Source organism: Rhinolophus hipposideros (assembly GCF_964194185.1).
Source record: "Rhinolophus hipposideros genome assembly, chromosome: 1".
In the NCBI taxonomy this organism is placed as follows: Eukaryota; Metazoa; Chordata; class Mammalia; order Chiroptera; family Rhinolophidae; genus Rhinolophus; species Rhinolophus hipposideros.
In genome coordinates, this window is record NC_138047.1 from 101,860,292 (window position 1) to 101,886,186 (window position 25,895).

Sequence of the window (25,895 nt, forward strand, 5' to 3'; positions counted from 1 at the left end):
AATGTGAGTAGTGAATTCTTATATTTTTCTTGTTGGCAAGGTTATTCTTCCACAGCTTTACATTCTCTTCTTTCCAGTACTTCCTGTACATGCATCTCCTTGGTATGGCCTGCTTCACCAGCTTGGGGTACAAATCCTATCACAATGCTTTCACTTGCTAATTACGTGATTGAAAACGTGCTTACTTTTATTAGCAGGACCTCCAGTGCCTCCTCTTGAAGCCTCATTTTCACTTAGAGTTGTTCATAAATCTTGAGAGGCTTACTTGATTCAAACGGTGGTCCTGTGGATGAATGCCAATGGGGAGAGAACAGGAGATGAGTTGGTTACTGCAGGAAATGGCTCCCAAGAAGACTGAGCATTTTTGCCTTGGCTGTATTGATAGGTTGGGCAGTCTCCATACTCGTACCTGGTCCCTCATATTTGAGATTCGAGGGTTACACTCTTTCGTTTATACTGGTGCTTCTCAACACATGCCCATTTTGTCCTCCCAGGGGACATTTAGCAAAGTTGGGGGACATTTTTGCTGTGACAACTTGGAGGGAATTGCTACTGGCATCTAGTGGTCAGAGACAGTTTTAGACATTGCTGCTAAACATCCTGCAATGCACAGGGCAGGGCCTTTCCCACCTCACCCCTGTCCAAAAAAACATCTGGCTCCAAATGTCAGTAATGATGGTGGTGAGAAACCCTCATTTCTCCAACATGGTTTATTCCAATATGATCTGCCACTGTTGCCAGCATTTTGAGAAGTTTTAGACTTCAATCACAAGCTGTGCCTAAACCAGTAACCACACTCTCCGCCCCCCCCCCCCCGGCTGCCATCTGACTTCTGAGTTGAACCATGGTCACCAGTCCACAGACCCCTAGCCTCACCTTGTATTCCCCTCCATGGTGTCCCACATCCCTCCTTGCTGATCAACTCAATTAAGATCACCCAAGTTTACCAGAAAAGTCTTAATGCTGTTGAAATTCAGCAGAAAAGAGACCAGTGTCTACATCCTTTTTCCCCCAGGAGATTCCTTAGCCATTTTTCAAATTTATTCCCTGATATCAGGGACTACCAAGGGCACTGGAAAGGGCATCAGTCATGTCACAGGAAATCCTGTTACTCCCCATTTCCCAGGGCAGTGGGTGTCCCCTCATCTTACAATTGTGTAATCAGGAAGAGTTGCTCAACTGACCCTTCACTGAAACAAGATCTTATCCAAGGAGACTTGCTGGGCTCACTAGACAGAGAGCTGCAGACAACATCTCTTGATGAAAAAATATTATGTTCTCCTTCGCCAGGCACTCTGATCCATCTATTATTTTCTTGTGTCCTGTGGTGCCACAAATTATACTGCATTTCCTTCAAATGCACCAAATGCTAAAGATATTTGGGAAACAGGCACTTTTCCCAACAGACTCAATTGAGGAATGATCTCTCTACTGATTCCAGGTCAAGAATTTTTATGTCTTGGCTGTTTGCAGCCACAGGTCCTCGTAGAGGCAACTGTGCTTTGTCTCCTGATGCAGAATTCTTAGGGACCTGGATGGGGATGAAGCATTTGGGTCTTTATATCAGTACAGATAATACATTGGTATAAAGAGAACCCAGGACTATCTATACTTGCTTCCCGATTTCTGCCAAATTGAGAAGTTTTGTTTCTAACATCCTTAGATGGACCAGGGTATAAATAGAACTTTCTTGGACTTGCTTCTGATTTCAATCACTGTTGATGTTTCTTTTTTGGAAATGCAGGACGGAATCCAAAGAACTGTCTAGCAGATAGATTTCTGGAGTAAAAGCCATCTGTAAATTGGTAGCTGCTTGTGTTCTCACTATTTGAGAGATGGAATTTGGACCAGAGGGTGAAGGGACACTTTCTAACACGCACCGTTCTGCTCTCTTGGCTGTGGTCTGAGGGAGGCTTTGCCATGTTTGAGAAGTTTCTCGGGGTAGTAAGGGACGATGGACACTGCAATGTGCTGTGTAACCAGGACTAGACAGGGACACAATCCTACAGGAGCCGGGCCAACCTCCCACAGTGCACCAGAGATTGTGGGTCCCATTTTGTTGTCATATCTAGTTGTCCACGTTTACTAACTCTGCTATCATTCCTCTCTCTTTTCTCTGAGACGTCAATAAAATCTTATAATTGTTCCCACATAGTCTCATTTTTTGCTGTGGGGAATCAAAGAAAGGGTTGACACCCATGCTTGGGACAGAAAGGTACGGATTAGAAGAATAATTTCAGGGGCTAGAATGATGGTATCAGTGGAGATTACTGAAATCTTCAAAAGGCAAGTGAATCTTAAGAACAATAGTTGGGGGGAAGGGGAAACGTATTGTGCCACTTACCGCGTGAAGACTTCCCCTTTGCTACCAACCTGAGTTCTTTTACGAAGGGGTCCTGAGGTTTACTCCTTCCTTCTTGAGATACTGAAATATACTAGAATCTTCAGGGCTGTTTCCTAATTCATGTCCCCACTAACACTGGAGAAGGATCAATCATCATTAACAAGGCTTCCTTCTTTCTTAATCCTCCCAGGTTGACACATTATCTTTCCTACTGGGTTCTCATAACTCAGGGGAACTCCTGGCACATAGTAAACACTCAATAAATATGTGTTGAGTGATTGAAGGAACAAACTAGTCTTGGGCTCGAGTCCTGTCTTAGTGACCACGAACAAGACCCTCATCTCGTGTGGATCTCTGTTTCCTCTTCTGGAACATGAAGTGACCCTTGGACTTTGTTAGAAAATTTGTTCTCTGGTAGAGTAATTACTGTTGCTAGCCACTAGAGGTCAGTACTTTAAAAAGTAAGCTGGCCACCTTCCATTCAGCCATCAAAGTGAGCCTTGGAGCAAAAACAAAATTAACATTTTCTTATCTTGTTTGGGAAGGAAGGAACATTCCCAGGAAACAGTTTTCCTTTTAACATATTAGAGCATCGGGCTTGATATCCTTAAACTCCCTTTGCTGAACACTCACTTCAGAGTTTACTAACAGCCTTAGCGTGAGAGATGGAATGTGCAGAGAGGACAGCCGCAGTTGGTGAAGCACCCATGGTTTCTGCACAGGCCTAAATGCACTGATATCTGTCTGCCAGAAAGAGATTCTGTACAGCAGGTCCCTCAGCAGACCCACTGTATAGTGGTGGGTTGCTCCTACGCAGTCGCAGAGAATTGAAGGGGAAATAGGCTTTCAGAACAGCCTTAAATTTAAGATCTCTCTTAAATGTGGGATGGGGAAGACATCATTGTTTCATTTCCCTGAGTTCCTGCTACCTTGAAAAATAGGGTCTTCTGTTCTCTGAGTGGCTTGAAATTGCCAATGACTTATCTCTACCTTTCAGTGACTTTTTCTAACGGAGGGAGTAGGATGGAGTAATCCCTCTGACTGGTGAGATGGCAAGAGTCTAGAACCCACTGCCCTTTATCACTCTTGGGAGTGGGTGGTGTGTAAAGGGCACTTGCAGGTGTGGCCAATGGGGTTCTGTGAACTTTTTTTTTTTTTTAACAAAATGGGACCATACTATATACATTTAAAAAAAAAAAAGAAAGAAAAAGAAAAAGACAGTTGTCATATTTTGCTTATAATTGAGGTTGTGAAACTAGGTGAGATCTAGCCTTTTAGAGCTGAATCGGAATACAATGGTTTCCAAGCTTTCATTAGAGTTGAAAGGGAAATTGAAGTCTCATTTAATTCAAGGAAGACAAGTAGATTTCATCTCCAGGGTCGACCCTTGTCAGCTGCCTGGAGACTTAGTTGAGAAGAATCCCGCAGCGGCTGCCCTGGGCACTGTGGGAACACAGTGGGAAGGAATGCCGAGATGGATTAGCAATGTCTGCCATGAGTTCAGAGTAAGAAAGACCGTCATGTATTTTCCACCACAAATATTATGTGGAAACAGACTTACAGGATTCAGGTGACTTGTCCAAAAGTCACACAGACTGGTTACTGGAATTGCTGGGACTAGATCTTAAGTCTTCTGACTTTCCACCCAGCTTTTCTTGTCTTTCTGATTCAGTTAAATTTGCCTCTTGGAAGTTGTTTTGGGAAGCTAAGAATCCCTTCTCATAAGAAAAGCTGCTGCTTCTTATATGAGACCTTATCAGCCCTTTTGAAGGTCACTTGAATTCCAGTTATACCTTTGCAGGTGAATTCTGGGGGAGTAGAGTTGCCACACTTAGCAAATAACTTCGGCACTCAGTTAAATATTTGGGACGTCCTTATACTAAACAATTATTTCTTGTGCTATCTGAAATTCAAATTCGATTGGGTGTCTTGAATTTAATCTGAATTTTACGCCTTGGGGAAGTCAAGTGGGTCAGAACCTCTTGTATGTGCACATGTTAATCTATCAATGAGGGTATATCCTGCATCCTGACCGTCTCACCTACCAATAGTTGCATTATTTTTTGCCAATAGTCTGACCATCTGAAACACTCAGGCAGCTGTGCTTTATTATTAGCTCTGAATATAGTAAGGCCTGGGTTTTTCTGTAGAAAACCCTTGCAACCCTATCATCATTCCAGAGTAATTTCAATAACAATAGGGATGCCGCTGAGGCTGGGGTAGTTTACAGAGTTTACAGAGACTTTGCTTTCCCCTGTTGTTTATTTCAGGCAAGGCAGCAACTTACAAGCCATCTTGGAAAAGACAGCACTTTTGTGATGTAAAAGTATCTATGTAATACCTTAAAGTTTATGAATTTTTCTACTTCCAGTGCTTTAAGATCATTTCTTGGAATTCTGACTAGACTGGGCACATCTTTACTTCAGCAAATTCTGCCACCTCCAGGATGGCACTGGGGCAAAGCTCTGGGTCCAGTCTTCTCCGTCTTTTGGCTCTTAAATATCTTTGCCATAACACAAGTGCATTGGTTCTGAATGACCTCATCCTGTGGCTAACCCACTGGGTGTATAGTTCTGGACTAATAAAAACTCAGTAATGTGATGCCAATTCAAGACTCATTTCCTTCCCTATTCAAGTGAGGGTGGGATAGTTTGAAAGATACATACACTAGGATTGTCGGATTTCATTCTTGCTTTAAAGAATCCTCTGAAAGAGACATCCAGGCATGCAACCAGGAAACTTTAAAAATGGTGTCGTTTCTCACTAACAGCTTTTTTGTTTTTTGTTTTTTGGTTTTATTTTATTTTTGTTTTTTATCTCTCTCCTTAGACTTTTTTTTCCCCCTGAAATTCTTTGGGAACATAGAAATGTACAACAAACCGGACTATCCAAGAACTTATATTAAAAAGTTTTATGTAAAATACGTCCATTATAAAAATGAAAACAAAGATCAAACGGGTGGAAATTACAAATTCCTGTTAATAACTTATTTTTACACAGATGTTTTTTATGCACATATGCAAACACACTTTAAATATGGGATACTTACTGAAAGTATCTTTTAGGAACCCATCTTGTTCTGTTAATATTTCATGAACATCTTATGGTGCCAATGCATTTTCATTTTCATCACTTTTAATGACTAGTGGATGAGTGTCTCACAGCTCATTTAACCAATATTCTATTTCCCAATTTTCCATCTTACCAACTTTGCTGCAAGGCTCTTTCTGTAATTAAACCTTTGCACACATTATTAATTATTTTCTTGGACTATAATCTTAGAAATAGGAGATGTGTTTTTTGTATCTTAGACAAAACAAAATGGAAGTATTTGGGTCCAGGAAGAGGGAATTAGGATGAGAACATGGTTCCTGGCTGCTTCTTCCAGGACCGGGTGCTGTTCAGCTAAGTCTTCTCAGAAGGAAACCAGTTATCTTACCTGAATTGGTGACCAGCCAATGTGCTCATGTCTATAAAAATAAAGAAAGAAAGGAAGGAAGGAAGGAAGGAAGGAAGGAAGGAAGGAAGGAAGGAAGGAAGGAAGGAAGGAAGGAAGAAAGAAAGAAAGAATCAGCTGGAAGACGGTTGTTGGCAAACAGGTAGATTGCAATGACTGAGTAGACCCTGTCAACATGACCAGAGTGTGCAGAAATTCTCAGCTGAAACAATTTTGCTCCCAGGGGACATTGGGCCTTGTCTGGAGGTATTGATTACCATGTCTGAAAGGGGAGGTGCTACTGGCCCTATTGGGTGGAGGCCAGGGATCCCGCTACCATGTGGTACAGTGCACAGGAGAGACCTGAATGTGTGTGTGTGTGTGTGTGTGTGTTTACTATAGGGAATATCTTGTGAAGAAAACTGAGAGGAATTCAGGCTGCCTGATATTTTTAAGCATAATGATATCAACGGTGATGCTAAAAGATCACCTGGTTCTCCTTGGCATAACTAAACCAGACCCACAGACCCAGCACCAGTCTCTTAGGGTCAGTCTTTGCTTCTAGGGCAGAGTTGGGGAGGTCTCTGCAGTGTTGGCTCCTTCAGAGTGTGCAGAACTGCCTAGTCTAGCCACACTGAATATTTGCATCATGCATGAGCTGGTCCTGATTGTGATGGGCTTAGCTCCCAGCTGAAGTGGGAGGAAAACAATATTTACCAGCACAAAGGAAGACGACTGAAGAATGAGGCTTTACCCCCACATGCAGTGGTCTATTTGTGAAACCCTGTCTTAAGGATGAGGCATTGAAGGCAGAGGAGCGCAGGTGTGTATGTTCCCAACAGAATATGGGTGTTGGAGGCGGGTAGGTGGCAGGAACCCACCCATGTTTATTAAGGCTTGACTGTGGGCAAACTGTTCAATGGTTCAGAGACTCAGTATTCTCATCTTTAACTGGGTAACAGGAGCATTTAACTCGTGATGAGCTGGAAAGCCACTTGGCTAGAACCTTGAAGCCCTGAACGCTTTACCAGCTGCCTGTGGCTGTTGCAAGTTTAGGAGGGGAATTTACAGAGAGGATACTAACAAAACCTTCTGTCCATCACTGCAAGACCTTGACCCCGAACTCCCCTGGAATTTTCTTGTAAGTGGAGCTGGACCACTCTGAGACGTGAGGGCTCATTGCGCACACATTACAGGCAGCCCTGAGAGGCTCTGGAAAGTGCCCCTTTTGCCCTTCTCAAGATGGAGCATCAGTTTTATTGCACCTGCTGCATGGAGTTTTAGAGATAATGTAGAGCGGGAAGGGGTTGAAGAGGGGAGCCCTGTGCTATTTAATTTCCACTTGCTCCCACCCCTTTAGACCCCCATTTTCTGTCCTCTGCACTGCTCTTTGCCCAGGAAGCCCATCTCTGCATGACATCACCCAGCTCCTTTGCTCCTGTAGTCTTTGCGTTTGACCAGTAGGAGGTACAGATAGGAGACTGGAGGGTAGAAGGAGTGTGTGGCCAGGGGATCGATTGCCCAGGCCTCCTCTCTGCTTCTGCATGGTTCTGGCAGTGGCTGGGCTCTTCTCCAGTCATGGCTTCTGCAGGACAGTCCCTCTGCCAAGTCTCTAGCTCTTTGCTGCAGTCAGTAACCACTATTGCCTCCCTCCCCTTCCAGACTTGGGGTGCTAATGGGTTCCTGCTGTTTCTAGTCCTTGGACACCTCAACCCCAACCCCCTGACTTGGTTCTTTAAACCCTGCCAGAGCCTCTGAATACAGTTCTTCTATTCAGTTCTCCAAAGTGAAATCCTTTTGAGTGCTCCCTGCTGCTGGACTCAGAGTGGGATGTTTCCAAGAAAGAAGAACACATAGAGACGTCGGTGTGTGGCCTTGACTTTGACCTCCTTGTCATGCTTAATCAATATCCCAGCACTGGGGCTCCTGACACATCCATAGCCATGGTCCTCCTTCCGGGGAGGAGGGTAGTAGAAGAGGCACTGCTTTTCCCGATGATAAAATAAGGTACCGTGCTCAAGGATGGTTCCAGTTATTTAGAATGCACAGGGCACGTGGTAGCTTCTTGTATCACTAGGCGCTGATTGATGGTCTCTCAAGAAACAGGAAGTAAAACATGAGGACAGCAGGGTAGTTGATGACCTAGGATGGCTTTTTAGTTGTCCCTCTCCCCTTTCAGTCCTGTCACTATGTTGGCTGAGGAATGAATTGGATTTAGTAGCCCTTTTTTGATTCCACAAAGAGACTAATCTCCAAGGATGTTCCCCCCTCTTTTTATAATTATCAAACACAAATGCATAGATTGTTGCATATTCTAGGGGGCTGATGTCAAAACTCAGAAGGTTGGAGGGGGAGGGAATTTTAGTTGAGAACAATACATTCTTTCATGAAAACTATCGATTGGGAGCTGGCATTATGACAGCCTATACATGAGATCATCACAAAAGCCAGGTTCATAGAGTACAAAATACTTAGTCACTTCTGAGCAAATATTATAAAAATTAGATTATGTCAGAGAAAAATAATCCTAGCAATGCATTTATTTTGCATCATGCAGACAAAATAAATGTGGTTTTGATTTTATTTGGAAACAGCCTACAGAGGTCACCTGTTGCTTTTGACCAGCCAATCAACCAAGCTCTCTTTTTCTAGTCCCAGCACCTTTATTTTCTTTTGGGGAACAATCTTTTCCCTAGCCTCAATCCAGTGATTTAGGTGGGACTCATTCTGTTTCTACTTCTAAGGGATGAACATGTGATGTAGGCATGGACAGTGGGAAAAGCACATCCCTTTGACCAATCGCTGATTGAGGGATAGGCCCATAACTCAAGCAGGACCAATCAGAACCAAAAAGTTGTCATCCCCAGGTCTTTTGCTGGGACTCTCAAAAAGAGAAACATACGTATTATTTTCCTGGTGACTATGTTTGCCACAAAGGCAAGAGCCTGCCTGAAAGTGAAGTCTGCAATGAGGAATAGTAATCTCTGAGATGGGAGAAATACAATCCTGGTGACAATGTGACAATGAATGAATACCCTGATCTGGCTCTAGAATTTTCTGTTATTTCAGCGAATGCCTTTTTTCTTTAGCCTGTTTGAGGTGGATTCTGGCAGTTGTAATCTAAAGTCTTGATCAATGCACAGGACGATCATAGGACTTTTCAGTTGTGAGCTCTCTCTTTCTCTCTCTCTCTCTCCACATGTAAAAATTGTGACTGAAAAGATTAATTAGTCACATTTTTGTTGAGCATATATTATGGCAGGCATTGTGTACAGCACTGGAATCTAAAGATAAATAGGACCAAGAATCTATCAGATGAACAAATGTAGAAATATATGAGTGATACAATGATGGAACTATTGTGAGATAAATGTGACATAGGATAAGGACCCAGCATGATGATTAGGAGCGAAGACTCTGGAGCCGGACTCCCTGGGTCTCCTGTGGCACTTACTATTTACTTAACACATTTCTTAATCTCTCTGTCTCTCAGTTTCCTCATCTGTAAAATGGAGAGAATAATTATTGTGAAGACCAAAGTGAGCTAATACATGTAAAGCACTTGAACTAGCACACAGTAAGTGTTCACCATTGCTACCGTAACTACGCACTGGTTTCCAGATGGAATGGAAGACACGTGAGGTCACCTGTGATTCCCATTGGGCACAGGGGAAGAGGAAGATTAGAGAAAAGGAAGTAGCCTTTGAGCCGAGCCTTAGGAGGTGAGCTAGTCAGGCAGACCAGGGCAGCAATAGCATTATGAGCAATGAAATGGCACATGTGGAGGTCTGAGGCATGTGAGAACCAGGCTTCCTAGAACTGCAGTTATCTGCATTTGCTTGGATTGTAGGTTGCATGGGAGATAGGACTATAAAAGCAGATGATAGATCCCAAAGAGCTAATGTGCTTTGCTAAAGGGTGCTTGTATTAATATTAGGTAGGATAACATCTTTCGCAAGTGACCAAATGCCCACCTCCAAAGAGCTTAAGTAAAAATGGCGTCTAATAGCTGTCATAACAGGAACATCCAGAGAGAGCTGGGATTGGACATATCGAGGTCAGTTTTCAAATGATGACTCCCAGACCTATTTTCCCCGCTTTATCTGTGTTTCTTTATTTCCCCTGTGCATGGCTTCATTTTCAAATGATATTATGCTTTGTGATGGGAACGTGGCTGATAGAGGCTCACAGACCCAAGTCCAATGGGAAAGAATGAGATGCTCTTCTAGAAAAGTCCCAGCAAAGTCTCATTGGCTCTGAGGCACTAGAACCAATTATTTTGGTGAATGGAATGCTATACTCTGATCAATCAGCCCTGAGATTTACATACTGCAGGAGTCAGCTCCACTTAGAAACTCAAAGACTTACCATATGAAGGAGGGTGGCCCTTCAGAAGGAAACTGGGTATGAATACCAGACAAAGGATATGGAAGGCAAAGCCCAAAGAGGCTCAAGACACCTTTTATATTGTAGGGGGCTACTGCTGGCTTTTAAGCTGTGGAGTGACATGACCAGATATGGAGGATGGCTGGGAGGGATGTGGCTGAAGGCAAAGGGTCAATTAAAAAGTTTTCTACTAGTCCAGGGAATGGATGATGAGTGTATGAACAAAACCTTGGCATAGAGAATAGAAAGGTACAATGACTCAGAAATGTACAGGTAGGGGCTGGAACCATAAGAATTTTATGCTGAACAAAATTCAGTGGGGGAGGGAAGGAAGACATCTAGAATGTACCTTAGGTGTAGGGATGCCATTTATTGAAAGTAGAGCTACAGAAGGTGACAGAGAAGAAGGTATAAAAATAATAAATGGCTAACATCTAAAATGTACTTGTGTCCAAGATCTTTTTCACAAAGTGGCAGAGAAAAAGTATATTCAGAATTTACAGAATCTTTTTTCCCCCACAAACAACATCATTCACCATGATAAATGACCTGCGCATGCCCTTTGCATGCACAGGTACAAGAAAACACGTGTGTCCTGTAAATGTGTAATACAGGAACACATGTGTTCATATACACAGTTTTGTATTAGCCTCAGTCTTTTCTTTTTTGTTTGTTTTGCTTTTTGATTTTCACTTGCTTCTAACTAATGTATTCCTTCTGCATTTTATCTATCTTTGTATGTGGCTTTAGATCCTTCTGGAATGAGATGGTACCTAGACAATAAATATTTCTTAATACCTATTCATTCCAAGTCAGCCCTTACAAAGAATTATTGGAATGAGACTTGAAATTTTTTTAAACCAAATTTACTCTTCTACTTTCTTTACACAAAAATCTGTAAATGCGGATAAATTATATCTGTCTGTTTTTTGTTTTTGTTTTTGTTTTGGAATAAAAGACAACTGCATTTGCTTAAACATTTATCTTTTTAGTACAAAAATCACCTTTTGTTTTCCACTTTAGCTCTCTGATTCCCATCACCATCTCACCAGATATTCCAAAATAAAATTCATCTGTGGGCCTAGAACCAGCTTAAGAAATTTTGGTTTAAAAAGCTACTTAACATGGGTTTTTTAATGAAAGAAACATTTAAAAGACAAACAAGTACACAATGTCCAAAAAATGAATGCATTAATGGATCAGGATCAGAAGAAAATTTAAATTACATAATAATCTTGTGAGTCATGGATATCTATAATAACTTCTCCATTCCAGTTTCTCCAGCAAATCCCATAATCTTCAAAGGGCCCATATTTTCATGTTTCCTTCTTCTGTTGGCTGTGCTTCACATTTTATAGACTGGAATTCCAGGTTCAGCTGTTATCTAGAGGCCAGTTGACTATTTCAAACCACCATTGCTCTGTCTTTTTTGTCTAATGTTCATTGCCCTTGGTCGTCCAGATCAATGTCTTGACTCAGAATGAGAAGAACCAGTGGACAAAGGATAGGGGTCAGAGGAAGATGATGGAAGCAAGCTAGGTCTGGAAGATGGGAGAAGCAAGAATTGTTCTTACATGCAGGTGCTTGATAATTATGGATTTCACCTCCAATAATGGCAGTACCAAGCTCTGGAACACAAAGGGGCTCCACATTTTCTCATGAATCAAGTCGCCAACCCTCAGCTTGGCATTCAAGGCTCTTGCAAATGTGGCCCATGGATTCCTTTTCTGGGCCTCTGTTCTCACTTTTATGCTTGGAACCATTATTACCTCTGTTTCAAGTGCCTTCCCCCACTTTGGCTACTCCAAGTCCTATCCATCACTTGAGACCCAAAGAACAGAGATTTCCCTAGCTGTCTTCTCTCACCCTCTATTTTGGGAGTAAACAATTCCCCCTCAACATCTCTTCCGCAGCATTTTGTCTGTATCTCATTCAGCACTTAGCATAGTTTAGCATGTTTGTTTTCAAAATGCTAGGTATTTTGTCTGTGTGTGCATGTCATTTCCTTTCTTGTATCCTTTGAAAGTTGACGGCAAGTGCTGTGTTGTATTCCTTGGTGTTCCACCACCTTCACAGAATCCACTGTGTTGACTCCCACATAAGAGGCATTTAAACTATTTATTAAATGAATGAGCAGAGAGAGGAATGGATGGATTAGAAGATATCAAGAAGGAGAGAGTAAGGGGATACTACTAGTATCAGCCAAGGAAGTGGCAGGTCACAGAATTATGGGTAAGATGAATGGACGATTTGCAGTTCAGTGGGGAGCAAGAGACTGACACTAAGAGAGTGCTAGACTAAAGGAGGTGTGAGACTTGGAAGGCACAGCTATTTGCTCAGACGTCTGGTCTCTCTCCCTCATTCTCTTGTTCACTCCTCCCATCTGCTCACTCACAAATCAGTGGACATATGCTTTGCTTTATTTGAATTCATTACCTAGAGAGTCCGTGCGACACAATGTGTTACCACAATGTAAAATAATTCTCTTATTTGTGAGAAAGCTAAGATTACAAATATCTGTCTTGGGAAACTTATGCTGAAGAATTTAGGAGAATGACCTACTGGCTGGTCTCAGTAAGTTGTTTCTCTTCATTTCCATTACCCTTCCCAGGTCTCTAGGGTGCCTCTCTCTCCAGGTTTTTCATTCCTTCCTGATTGCAAATACCAGTGGTGTTTGGAGGATGGGATGGGGAGAATGCCACTGCTGAATTTCTTGTTTCTTTTGCACCCCTCCCATCTCCTTAGACCCACCTGATAGTTTTCCATGTTTTCTCTGGTTCCCATCAAGTTCATTTGTTTGTCGTACTGCCCATCACACTGAATTGTGACAGTATGCTCATCACACACTAACCTGTATGAGGTAAGAGTTTTTATCTTAACTCATTAAATCTGACCCAGTATCAGTGTCTGGTTCATACAGGCTTATTAAAGAGTTGTTGAGTAAATATATACAAGCATGAAGGAATAAATGATGAAACAAAGACAATTATCACTTCACCTTAGGTTGCTTGCAATTATTCAGCATCTCTTACCTTTGGTTTTTGACTAACTATAGCCTTTTGAGAATTGTGAAAGACTTTGGGATGTTATGATTCTCTTAAATAACAGGCAAAAATGTAATTTTATAAAGATTTAATGAGACAATATCATTGCCAGCTGGTTTTGTCACTCAGGGAATTTAACAGAAAATTTGTTAACATTGCCTTGCATTTGTTTAAATATTTATGAACATTGCATTCAAGAGAATTCATATCTGGGGTTATTGTTTTGTATAATTCATTTTGCTGTGGTTTCAACAATTTGGTGGTTCACCGAGTTATAATAGATTCTGCTGGAACTGTCTGTAAATGCTCTGGAGTCTGAGTGGGAGTCTCTTTGGATCTCGTTTCTGCTTGTTCCACCTTCCAGGGCCCCAGATTAAATCAAAGTGTCTCCCACAAGGATCTTGGAGCATTTCAGTCAGCTGTCCTGATCACAGTTCATCATCTTCTGATATGGAATCTAGATAATCTGTGTCAACATACAGAAGAAAGCCGGAGAACAAGCTGTCTGCCCAACCTGGGTCCGAGAACAGGCCGTTCTGGTCAGTGAAGAAGATCTCCAGCCAGACTTCATCTTCTGGCTGCAGATAAATGACTGTGGACCCCGAAGCCACATCATGGTTTCCTGTGTTGGCATCGAAGGTCTTTATCCGGTACTGCCCATTGTGTACCAGCCCAATTGCCAAATGCTTATTTGCCAATGTGATATCATAAGAAAAGTAATAGATTCCAGGGAAAGCACAGATGAACTTCCCCGTTGCAGGGTTGTAGTGCTGGCCCTCATTGAAGAGGACCTTGTTAAATATAATTGGTAGCCTTTCTTCTGGGTAGCTGGTTGTGATGCCCACAGAAAAGGCAGATTTGAGCACGATGCTTCCACATCTACAAACTCCAGGCAGCCCTGGGTCCCCTTGCTCTCCTCTGTCTCCCTTTGGTCCAGGAGGCCCAGCTGGACCAATTTCTCCTTTTTCTCCCTCTGGTCCAATGGGTCCTTTCTTCCCAGTTTCTCCTTGATCTCCTTTCTCTCCAGCAAGGCCCAGTGGTCCAGTTTTACCTCTCAAACCTTTAAAAAGAGTTTACAGTTTAATTAATAGCTCCTCTAAATAAAGAGTCACAAACGGCATGCCCACATAGATCCCAGCGTACCCTAAATTTGTCTCTTCAAACAACTTTCAACTATATACCACTAACCAATGAATTTTTTAGAAAAATCACTGATACACTAAAATGGAAATAGAAAGTTTTCATCAGAATTCCAAGTAAGTTTTCCTGAGAATGTGAGAAATCATTTAAATCCTGATTAATTTAAAATACTTCACTATCATTTTGATGCTGGATTACCTGCCACTAAATTAATCATGTACAGGTACTTATGACTACAGGAGGAATTGAATGAGAATGATGATATTATTCCCCAGAGTGGGGTCATGAGAGCAGACAGAACAAGGTGGCTCCTTAAAGTCTATTCAGTCCCATGCCCCATTCTAACTATTGGTATTAATAATAAGAGAATTAATCAAAATGAGATTAGCTCATATTTATTGAACATTTACTATGTACCAGGGTCAGTACTTTATTTACATGCATCCTCTTTTTTAAGGTCTGTAACAATTGTATAAACTAGGAATTGTAGACGAGAACACTGAGCCACGGAGAAGTCAGTTTTCTCAAGGAAACAGGGCTAGTGAGTGATGGAGCTGTGATCTGAACTCAGGAGCCCGAGCATTTCCTTGGGCAGTGGCTGGAATATAAATTGTGAAGTGTGCCTGGCACATAGTGAGGGCCCAATATGCTTCAATAACCTGACAACGGTGACTGCCCCCACTGTACAGTCAGTTTCTTTTGAAGAAGAAAACTGAGTCCTGGAGAAGGGAAGCAAGGCTAGGACTGGAATCCATGTCTTAGCCCAATGGATGCTTCCCCAAAATGCCTCTGACCTTTGGGGGTGGAATCAAGAATTCTAAACTCTGTTTGTCTCTGCAGCTAAAGGTTGTATCGTTTTAGGCAAATCTCTCAATTTCTCTGTGTCTCCTTATACATAGAAAATACTTAGTAGGGAGCTGTGAAAAGATTGCAACAAATTCAAAATTACCACAATGAAAGGTTTTCTGTCTGTCCAAATCTTTACATCTATAGATCAGCTATAGGTTAAAGGCAGATAAATCATGACTGTTATTTGACTGTGGTAAGCCGCATCTATTTAACTTGTAAATCATATGTGGAATGGCAATGACTTCATAGCATTAAAAAAGTCATTCAATTTTAGGGCCAAATCCATTCCATAAACAATGTCTGCATAATGATACTTTCTCAAAAAGTATCCAAATTACTGGCAATTTGTAAGGCACTTTTGTAGTGAGGGAAAATATATTGTTGATATATAATGTGGTTTCACCCTTCACTATGTATTTATTCTCAGGGACTTTTATTAAGCTAAGACTGTTTGTCTTGGTAGTGCTTTCATATCATGTATTAGAATATTACATATGTATCAGTGTATGAGTTTGGTCATTTTTCAGTTATTTGGTAAATTTAGCAATGAAGTGTTCTAGATAATGTAAATTTGAGGAGAAGTGAAGTTTGATTTAAAAGAAGTACTCGTTTTAATAATTTTGGAAAGATGTGATTTAACAATTTATGGTACACAAAAGATGCTAATAATGAATGCAATTTTTTTTTTTGGATGACTAGAATCAGCATTATTACTGAGCACAGGGCTGTTCTCTAGTTGTATATAACTTTTGTTATTGAGTCGAAACTCCACTTGTTCCATCTAAAACACACTCTGGTATTTACTTCTTGAAATTACGCCATAATAGTCTGACCTCTCAATGTTTGCTTTTTTTGGGGGGGGGCGTTGGGGGACGGTAGACATATAACATGAATATTATTTTGCTAATAAATTAACTTTTGAATCAAAAACCACAACTTCTAAATTGTTATTTTTATCTTCAATAAGAGCTTGACTTTTGTTCTCTTCATCAGGGACTTTTGATGCATTAATTTAAAAAAGCATTTTGGCACCAGTAACAATTTTGACCACTAAATTTCATTATGTCCTCAAATCTTCTTGCCTCTATGACTTTGGACAACTCAATTTTTGTCTGAGTTCCAAATGCTCCATTTGTAATATGAAGAAATTGGATCCAAATTCACTCCAAACTTGGTGGAAAAAGCAGTAAACAGTGACTCAGCAGGCTGGGGATAAAACCTTTGTTCAGCCATGTATTAATTACGTGAATTTGATGAAGAGGTTTCATTTTTCTGGCGTTATTTTCCTAGTCCTTGAAATCGAAGTGTTGAACTAGATTGCTTGAGGTCTCCTCCTATCAAACATTCTTTGAGACCAAGCCATACATACTAAGATGCAATTCTACAATTAAAAGGTCTTTACAATGTTTGGATTTTCTACAGTTATTGACTACTCTGAACTACTGAGAGTTAGATAATCAGGAACTAGCTGTATAATTTATAGTAATTTTTCCTGTTTGCATGACAGATTTGCCCCGTGTTAAGGACCAATTATTTTTTACTGAAGAATAGAAAGAAGGGGTAGATCATTCTCCCTCTCCCTACTTAGTTAGATATGTTTGTGTAGAGAGGAGAATTATAGAGAAAGTGTTTACGCTTAGGTACTGAAGCTTGGAGAGAAAGGATTTCTTCTTAACTCTCCATGATACGGGCTTACAAAGATTTTTTTCTTCAGTGTCATTTGTGTTATCCATCCATTCATCCATCCATCCATCCATCCATCCATCCATCCATCCATCCATCCATCCATCCATCCATCCATGGATTTATGTGTGCATGCATGCAGCCATCTAAACCATCTAATATTGATCGACCATCCACTACATACCATCCACTACATGCCAGAGTCTGAGTGGGACATTGACATCAATGACATCTGTGCCACCCTTCAGTGAGCTGTTATTATGTATTACGTTGTGATCTGCAAATATGGGTCTTTGCTAAATTCATAAATATTCAAAGCCATATAATAAACCAGAATTACCTAGTTCATTAAGTGGTTCTATTGTTATTTGAAGATATTTATATGGATGTGCATTCAGATTAAATTAAGTCTTAATAATATGACACAACAATAATTGCTATAGACCAGTGAGGGAGATAGATATTTTAACAAAAATTTATAATTCAGTATAATAAGCTCTGTACTCATATTTAGAATAGGGAAGCTGGACAAAAAATATGCTTGATTCTGCTTGCACTTGGGTGGCATAGATTGGTGGGTATGGTCACCAAGGGTACATGAATAAGAAGACCTTTGTGGTGTCACTAACGTGGAAAGAAGAAACAGAAGCTCCCAGCCATGTCGTGTTCTGTTCCAGCCACATTAAAAGCATGTCCCCCAAACCTCAGGGCTCTTTTTCTATTGTTTGTAAGTGAGGTGTGCTTCTCTTCATCCATTATGCGGGCGTTTTGACTTTTTCTTTCTTAGCTGTTATATATTCTTATGTTTATATGTGCATAGTGGATTTAAACAATCTCAGGTGGGGAAAGTAAGTTTATTTTTGAATCTCAGTTATTCATTTGCAACATTATTATTATTACTGTTTGTAATAATTGCTAATAGGGTTATGGTGGATAATAAGTATGAAATCTAAAATTCCTGACACAGTAAGTTCTAAATAAATGGTTGTTATTATTACTATGATTATGTTTCTCCATGTTGGCCTCCCACACCCAAATGTTTGCGTATCAAGGAGAGGACAATGTCTTATTCATGTTTGTGTTCTCAGCTTCTAGAACCATGTTCTCAACCAGGGGCAATTTTGCACTGCCCATCAAGGGATAGTTGGCAATGTCTCCAGATATTTTTGGTTATTATTAATACAATTGGTGGGAGGTGCTACTGGCATCTAGTCAGGTGCTGCTAAACGTCCTACAATCCACAGGATAGTCATTCCACAGTAATAATTACTCAGCCCCAAATGTCATTCGTATGGAGATTGAGAAACACTGGTCTAGAACAATCCTGGATAGCAATAGGTACATAAAAAAACTTGTTAAATGAGTAATGCGTGAGTGGATGGATTATTAAATGGAATGATGAATACGGGGGTGTAGCTGGCCTTATACATGTTTAAAATTGTAGCAATTATGAACATGTGATTTAATCTGAATGCATGTCCATAAACATATCTTTAAATAATACTACAGCTACCTTATAAAACAGATCACTGATTTCTAGCATACGACACAGCTTTGGATATTCATGAACTTAGCCACGACTCATTTACAGATCACAATGTGATAGGTGATAACGGCTAACATTTACTGAGTGCTTACTACCTGGCACTTATTCCATTGCATGTTTTACATGTATTGTTGTCCTTAATCTTTATCAGCGCCCTTACTACACCCTATTTACAAATGAAGAAATTGAGGTCCAAAGACTCTATTTGCGCAAGGATATTTAGTGGTAATGGAGGGAGTCAAGATTGCAGCCTAAGTCTTTCTAACCCCAATGCATGATTTTGTAATCACTAGGGATATTGTTTCCAGACACAGTAAACTAACAAGGTTGGTAGGACTTAGCTGTGGTCCTGGTGTTGTTACAGGATTTCAAGAATGTGCATGATCATGACCCACGGGAGGTGGTGTTCATAGGTGTTGCCATATTGAAGAGTTTGAAAGATAAGATTTAAGCTCCATTTAACAATCCATTAAAGGATTGTTTTTTTCTGATGTTGAAACTTTACCTAAAGATTCTTCATCTAATATTGAACAATATTCATAAATTGGGTAGCTACTGATTGGCCAACTATTTTCTGCTTGACAAATTCAGAAGTGAATTAGTAGCCAATAATTTGAATATATATTATATTGTTTCACATAACCCTGGATGCATTGCTCCACTAAATCAGGCGCAATGACTAGATAGAGACACATTTCTTAGATCTATTGATATTTCCTTCCTATCTTTTGTCCCAACTTTTACACTCAGAAACTTGCTTTCAAAGATTGATTCCGAATCACTCCCTCTTTTAGAGTTAACACGTGGCCTCTCTAGAATTTTAATTTGTTTCACACTGAAGGATTGCAGAATCTGGCAAGCTTCCTGGGTCAATTTATTTGTGAGAAAAAAAGTGAAAATTACTGAAAAATTAGAGGACAGTTGTGTTGCTGTAAAGAGCTATAAGAAATCCTTTTTTACAATTAAATTAATTTTTTTTTTAGGTACTGCAGGACAGGTGGGAAAGTAGTGAACTAGGAAAAGTAGGCTATACAGTACTATGGTCATTTCATCTGTAAAAAATAAAATCTAGAAGCCCTTTATGTGTCTTTGTTCAGGATATTAGTGCACAGCAAGATGGCATCTGTGCTTTTGGCTTCTAATTCTACCTCTGCTTCATCTTCCCTCCTGTCCAGCTGTCTGTCCGTCTAGCTGCACCCTGTCATATCCCACCACTGCCTGCTGGCTGTAACTGCCCAGTGGTCATGGGCATCAGATGTTTGAATCCAGCTCTGCCATTCACTAGCATTTCGTCTTCAGTAATTCATTTAATCATGGCATTGCCCAATGTTCTCATCTATAAAATGTGAGAGCTTCCACCTGAAAGCGTTGTCATTATAATGAAATAAGAATGCACATAAAGAGTTTAGAGCAGCCCCTGAAGCGTAGTCAAGGTGCAATAAATTGTTATGATTAATGAAGGGGAAGTAGAGAAAGGATTTAAGGGGCAATTCCCATTAGAAAAAGCAGCAAAGAAAGGGAGTAGTTTTCAAGTGCTCTAAGAACTTCATCATTCATTACCTGCAGCCCCCTTTTCACCTTTCTCTCCTTTCCTGCCGTCTCTCCCATCTCGTCCTGGAAGGCCAATCCGACCATGGGGCCCAGGGGAACCGTTTGCTCCCGGGGGGCCTGGAGGTCCAGGTAAGCCAGGAATGCTACAGATATATCTCGGGGTGTTGCTCTCTCCTTTGAACTGATTACCCCGAGGTTGTCCGCTTGCACAAATGGCGAAACTTGTAACATAGAGCAAGACAAACATCTTTGGCTCTGTAAGAAAAACACACAGACATAATGTACTCTTTCAGGTGGAGGTTTTGGTGTGATTGAACATAAGAATGGACATTTTCAAAAATTCACTTCCGTGCTGGTTTCTTCATGCATGTAAGAAAACCCCTGGTCACCTTATAATTCCATTGGAAACTTAATGCATTACTGATGGAGTTCTCGGTACTCCACACAAGGGTTGGTGGAGATGTAGGATTTATTTAAAAAAATTCAAAATAAATCCTTTTGTCGCACATCTTCTGCAGAAATCAGTGATGGACTTTGACAAATAATGTTCTCTTTTTTGCAAAAGTAATGCATTTTTTAAAAATTAGGGATGCAAATGAGTAAGAGAAACATCAACGTTATTCACACCACTGGAAATGATGATTCTTTTTTTTCTATGCTATAAAGAAAAGTGATATCATGTCATTCCTGCAATTCTTCAACTATTTTCATGTAACAAAGTATCATGAGCATCTTCCAGTGTCAAAAATTATTCATAATGTGAAAGAAATTGTTGCATTTGTTTCTACTCTCCATTACATACACAATTCCCCACTATAGATGTTTGTTTCCAGTTTTCTGCCAATATAAACATGCTAGACATCCCTATATGTTATCCTTGCATGCGTCCAGGGTCATTTTCTTAGAATTTCTGGGCTTTCTTAAAGCAGGAGAAAGGAAGTGGCATTTTCAGGAAAACATGATTTCTACTTATTAATGACATGTAATGTCAATTAGTGTTAGTTGGAATACTGTGCATGTCCTGATTGCGGTGTGTGTGTGTGTCTCAAACTTTAATTTAAAGTCTGTAGGCTACAATGCCATGGTAGCCCATTAAGCCGATAGCACTGGGGCTCAAAGAACTGAGTGAAATTAAACCATGCATAGTGCCACCTGTTCCTAGTGAAGCAGGCAACAGGTATCTTCTCTACGAGCTAATAGGACTTCGTTTTTTCCTCCGTAAAGCCTGGCAGCTGAGAGTGATTGATCACTTATTAGCATGACACTTGGCATATAGGCTGAGGGTGGGCAGTATTGGGTAGGGACACCTGGTTTCTGTGCTAAATGATCCTTAAGATTAGCAGAGTCTTGGATGGGAGAATGTATACATGTGATCCTGGAATGGTGTAAATGGGCAGTTTTTGGATAGTTGGACCTGTGCTTTAATGGGAAATCTGTACAATGCTTGATATATGCCTGGCATATACTTACACAAATGAAATAATTATAAAATCTGGGAAAAGCAATTGGATGAAGTTTCTTCGTCTTTTTGACAGCCACAACAGGAAATTAACCAGGCACACTGTATCACTTTTATGGTTCCCATGGGGGAATTGCAACATCTTGGAATAAGACCCAGAAATTTGCCAGAGCATAGGAATGACAAACCGAGAAAAACAGTGTGCGCATGTGGTTTGAAACAGGTCTGATTCCTAGAAATCTCATTAGTGAAAAACTGAAGCAATGTATCCAAATATAGTCTTTGTATCCTCGCCCAAATCTTCATGTTACCAGTGGGCCCTCCCTCCCTCAAATCAAGGAGAACAGCTTTGCCATATGCTGTCTGATTGATTTGTCATACGGCACAAACACAAAATTACTGGTCCTATTGCTCAGCTGGGATTAAGGCACTTTCTGAAAAGCCTAGTAGATCTGATAAAGATGCCAGCCCTTCCAAACGTGCCTCAGATGAAGGAAACGGAAAGAACTTTATATCCTTCCCCCCGCCACAGTTAAAACAAGATGCAATGATTACATTGTTAGTTCTTGTAAAAAACTGATGAGAGCAGGCTTTCAGAAGGGACTAGAAAGAAGAAAAGATGAGCATAGAAGATACTCATAAAAAGGCTGTTTACCAGACATAGGATGGGATGCTCTATCTGAGGCCAGGAGTTGGTTCTAAGAGGGACTTGAAATTATCTAGAAAAAAGTCACCTTCGGCAGTGGCATCTCAGACACCGTGATGGAGATTCTGAAGACATGAGCATACCAATAATTAGGAATCAGTCTATGAAGAAGGCATGGTAAGGGTCCAGGTTATTTTGGATGGTGGAGGCTGAACTTAAAAGATATACTTGGAAGAAAGGACATTAACATTTCTAATAGCCAGGCAACAAGGTGCTCAAAGAAGGAATAAATTCAAACAAATACATTGATTGAGCAAAAGGTTTGCCTTGAGTTGACAAGTACTGTAGAATATTGTCTGCACAGTAATCTAAATGCTGGAAGCGTCTCCAGTTAAAAATCTTTTGAAAGGTACACAAAATGATTATCCACTAACAATCCTCATCAGGACTGGGGGATGGGCGGGCGCTGTGGTGCCTGATGCCTGGTGATGGTGTGGTGGTGAGTGGCTAGTTGAATCTTGGCACTCAGTTTATCAGGAAGATAACGGGGTGTGGATTATAAGGTAAAATGACAGTGGCATCACTCTGTAATGGTCGTTTATTTTCCTTAAAAGTCAAGTCTCATAGTCGATGGTCAATAAGGCCCTACTTCACTGAGCACCCACGCTCCTTCTTCCCTGACTTCATCTACTACCCTCCTTTCCACTTCTCAGCTCTAGTCACACTGAATTTCTTGGGGTACCACAAAATCACTAAGAATGCTTGGCCTCAGGGTCTTCACACGGTCTTTTCTCTCTGTCCAAAATTCTGTTCCCCAAGATTGGTATACATCTCACTCTTTCATCTTCTTCTTCAAGTCTTTGCTTAAATATCATAAAGCCAGCTCTTACCACCTTATTTAATATTGCAAGCCACCTCTCCTCCCTACAGACCCTTCCTCATTCTGCTCGATTTTTTCTATTTTGCATTGTAGTCATCACCCTCTAACTCACTAGATTATTCTAATCTTTAGTATTCTTTTTAAATTTTATGTATCTCCATCGGATAGAATGTAAACTCTACAAGCTCCACATTCTTTGAGACATGAATTGATGTCTCCAACCACCTGCAACAGTGTTTGGCGCAAAGTCCAATTCAGGCTGGGGGCAGAGAAGATTTGGGGTGGGGGGAAAGTGTGAGTTTTGTCAAAAACATGGGGAGAATGGGATATGACAGTATTACCAAACACAGAGAAAATAGAGAATTCAAAGAAATATTTCTGGGGTCTGTGGGTCCCTTTCTCAGTGTTTGAGAAATACAAATAAAAGACTTGAGTTGTTTTAATTTTACGTGGTATAGTGTAGTTAAAATACTTTAAACATTTATGTTTTTTGTAAAGATGAAACATGCACATTTATGAATTATTTTTTTTTAAAAGAATTTTCAATGAAAAGTAAATTTCTTCTCTCTCCCAGCCTTTCACACATGCAATTTCCTTTTTGAGAGGCAATCACTGTTGTTAGGTTTTTGTGTGTCCTCCTTCTCCATGTTGGCATATGGTACACAACTTTCTGTACCTTGCTTTTTCACATAGCTTGGAGATCCTTTTATTATCAGAGTACGTAGAGTTGCCTCATTCCTTTTTTAGTGGCTATAGAATAGCCATCATATGTATGTGTTGTATTTAACCAGTCTCCTACTAATGCATATTGGCGATATTTTCATTCTTGTATTACTATAAATAATAGTGCAATGAACATCTCCATCTAGTGTAATGACTATCTCCCTACACATATTCTATGCATGTGATTTATGACATGATCAGTAAAGCTTTTCCTAGTTTGCCTTTTCACTTTGTTCATGTATTTTTAAAAATATTTTTTATCATGAAAACATATTTGAGGTTCAATTTATTCTGTTGAAAAGGTCTTCCTTACTTCAAGATAAAAAAGAGAATCCTCCCACTTTTCTTTCAGTTCCTTTGTTGTTTCATTTGTTCACATTTAAAATTTGACCCATTAGAATTTTTCTGATAAAAAGTGTGAGATAGGAATCCAACTTTATATTTCAACACCTTATGTTGAATGATTCATCTTTCACCCACTGCCAACCCACTGGTTGGCAATGAGTTTGGTTATTTTGGCTAGGACTGACCTATGTTTGTCATGGGTTCACAAAAAATTATAATGTTTTTAAAGCAGCTTTATTGAGATTTAATTTACACAGCATAAAATTGACCAATTAAAGTTTACAACTCAATATATACTATAATCTAATTTTAGAACATTTTCAAAACTTCAGAAAGAAACCTTATGCACCTTAGCAGTCACTTCTCATATAAAATGCTCTGAAGGAGTGCATTGAGTTATGTAAATTTATATAGAATATATGCTAAAATGTATATTTCCACCATTATGCTTCATTGGAGTTAGGAAAATCAGAGTTCTGGAAATATTGTTAATCTTAAACAGATCTGTCCTCTATGTTAATTGTAAATGAACTTCCATCCTATTTTTCTGTAGGGATTACAAAGTAATAAGTTCTTAGTTTTTTAAACACATACTTAAAAAATTCACTTTGTGGTATTGTAGATTTCAGAGTCTTCCTGTTAATGGGTGTTTTGAATCTGTAGACAGGAATGTACTGTACAGCATTTTGTAAGTGTTTTTTCTCAGGGATAATACCCTATGTTCTTGCTAAACTAGCCATGGAAAACACTTAAAGTAATACTGAGTAAATCAGTGCAAAAATTGAACTTCTAGAAAATGTGTCCACAGATTGAGACCCCTTTTTAATAGCATCTTTCCTTTATTTTTAAAATAAAATAAACCCATATAGACAGAACTAACATTTGACAAGGGAGCAAAGAATACTCAGTGGGAAAAGAATAGTTTGTTCAGTGAATAGTGTTGGGAAAACTGGATATTCACGTGCAAAAGAATGAAATTGGACCCCTAATTTACACCACTTAAAATTTTAACTTGAAGTGGATTAAAGACTTGTAATTGAAATTGTAAAACCTCTAGAAGAAATTGTAAAACCTCTAGAAGAAAATATAGGAAAAAATTCTCGACATTGTTTTTGGCAACAATTTTTTGGATATGACATTAAAAGCAAAAACAACAAAAGCAAAAATAAACAAGTGGAACTACATCAAGTTAAAAAGCTTCTGCACAGCAAAAGAAATGATCAACAAAATGAAAAAGCAGTCTACAGAATGGGAGAGAATAAATGCAAACCATATATCAGATGGGGGTTAATATCCAAAATACATAAAGAAGTCATAAAACTCAATAGCAAAAATCAAATAATCTGATTGAAAATGGGCAAAGGATCTGAACAGACATTTTTCCAAAGAAGTCATGCAAATGGCCAACTAGTACATGAAGCTCAACATCAGTAATCATCAAGGAAATGAAAATTAAAACCTCAATGAGATATCACCTCTCACCTGTCAGAATGGCTATTATCAGAAAGAGAAGAGATAACAAATTGTTGCCAAAGATGTGAAGAAGAGGAAATCCCTGTGCCCTGTTCTTAAGAATGTAAATTGGTACAATCACTATGGAAAACAGTATGGAGGTTCCTCAAAAAATTAAAAATAGAACTACTAGTAATCTTACTACTGGGTATATAGACAAAGAAAGTGAAAACAGAATATCAAAGATATATCTAATCTCTCATGAGAGCTCAGTGAGAAAGCTGCTTTGGTATCAGACGAAAAACAGGTATCTGCCATATTCATAGCAAGTTTATTTATAGTAGCTAAGATATGGAAACAACCTAAGTATCTATTGACAGATGAATGAATACAGAAAATGTTTTATATATA

The 25,895-nt window shown here is 39.7% G+C and overlaps 1 protein-coding gene across 4 annotated transcripts in view; it reads right to left on the bottom strand.

Moving 5' to 3' along the window:
- Window positions 1-10,856: 10,856 nt before the first annotated feature.
- The window catches only part of C1QTNF7 (C1q and TNF related 7), a 95,097-nt gene continuing 80,058 nt past the window's right edge, over window positions 10,857-25,895 (bottom strand). For 3 of the 4 annotated variants that reach the window (XM_081049556.1, XM_081049558.1, XM_081049557.1), the window contains exons 2-3: window positions 19,989-20,234; window positions 11,143-14,270 (exon numbers count right to left, since the gene is read on the bottom strand). In XM_081049556.1, the coding sequence (XP_080905682.1) occupies window positions 13,639-14,270; window positions 19,989-20,234 (878 nt within the window). In that variant the 3' untranslated portion in view covers window positions 11,143-13,638. Of the gene's footprint in view, window positions 14,271-19,988; window positions 20,235-25,895 lie in introns of all 4 variants that reach the window. The other variant, XM_081049555.1, reaches the window with a different exon arrangement.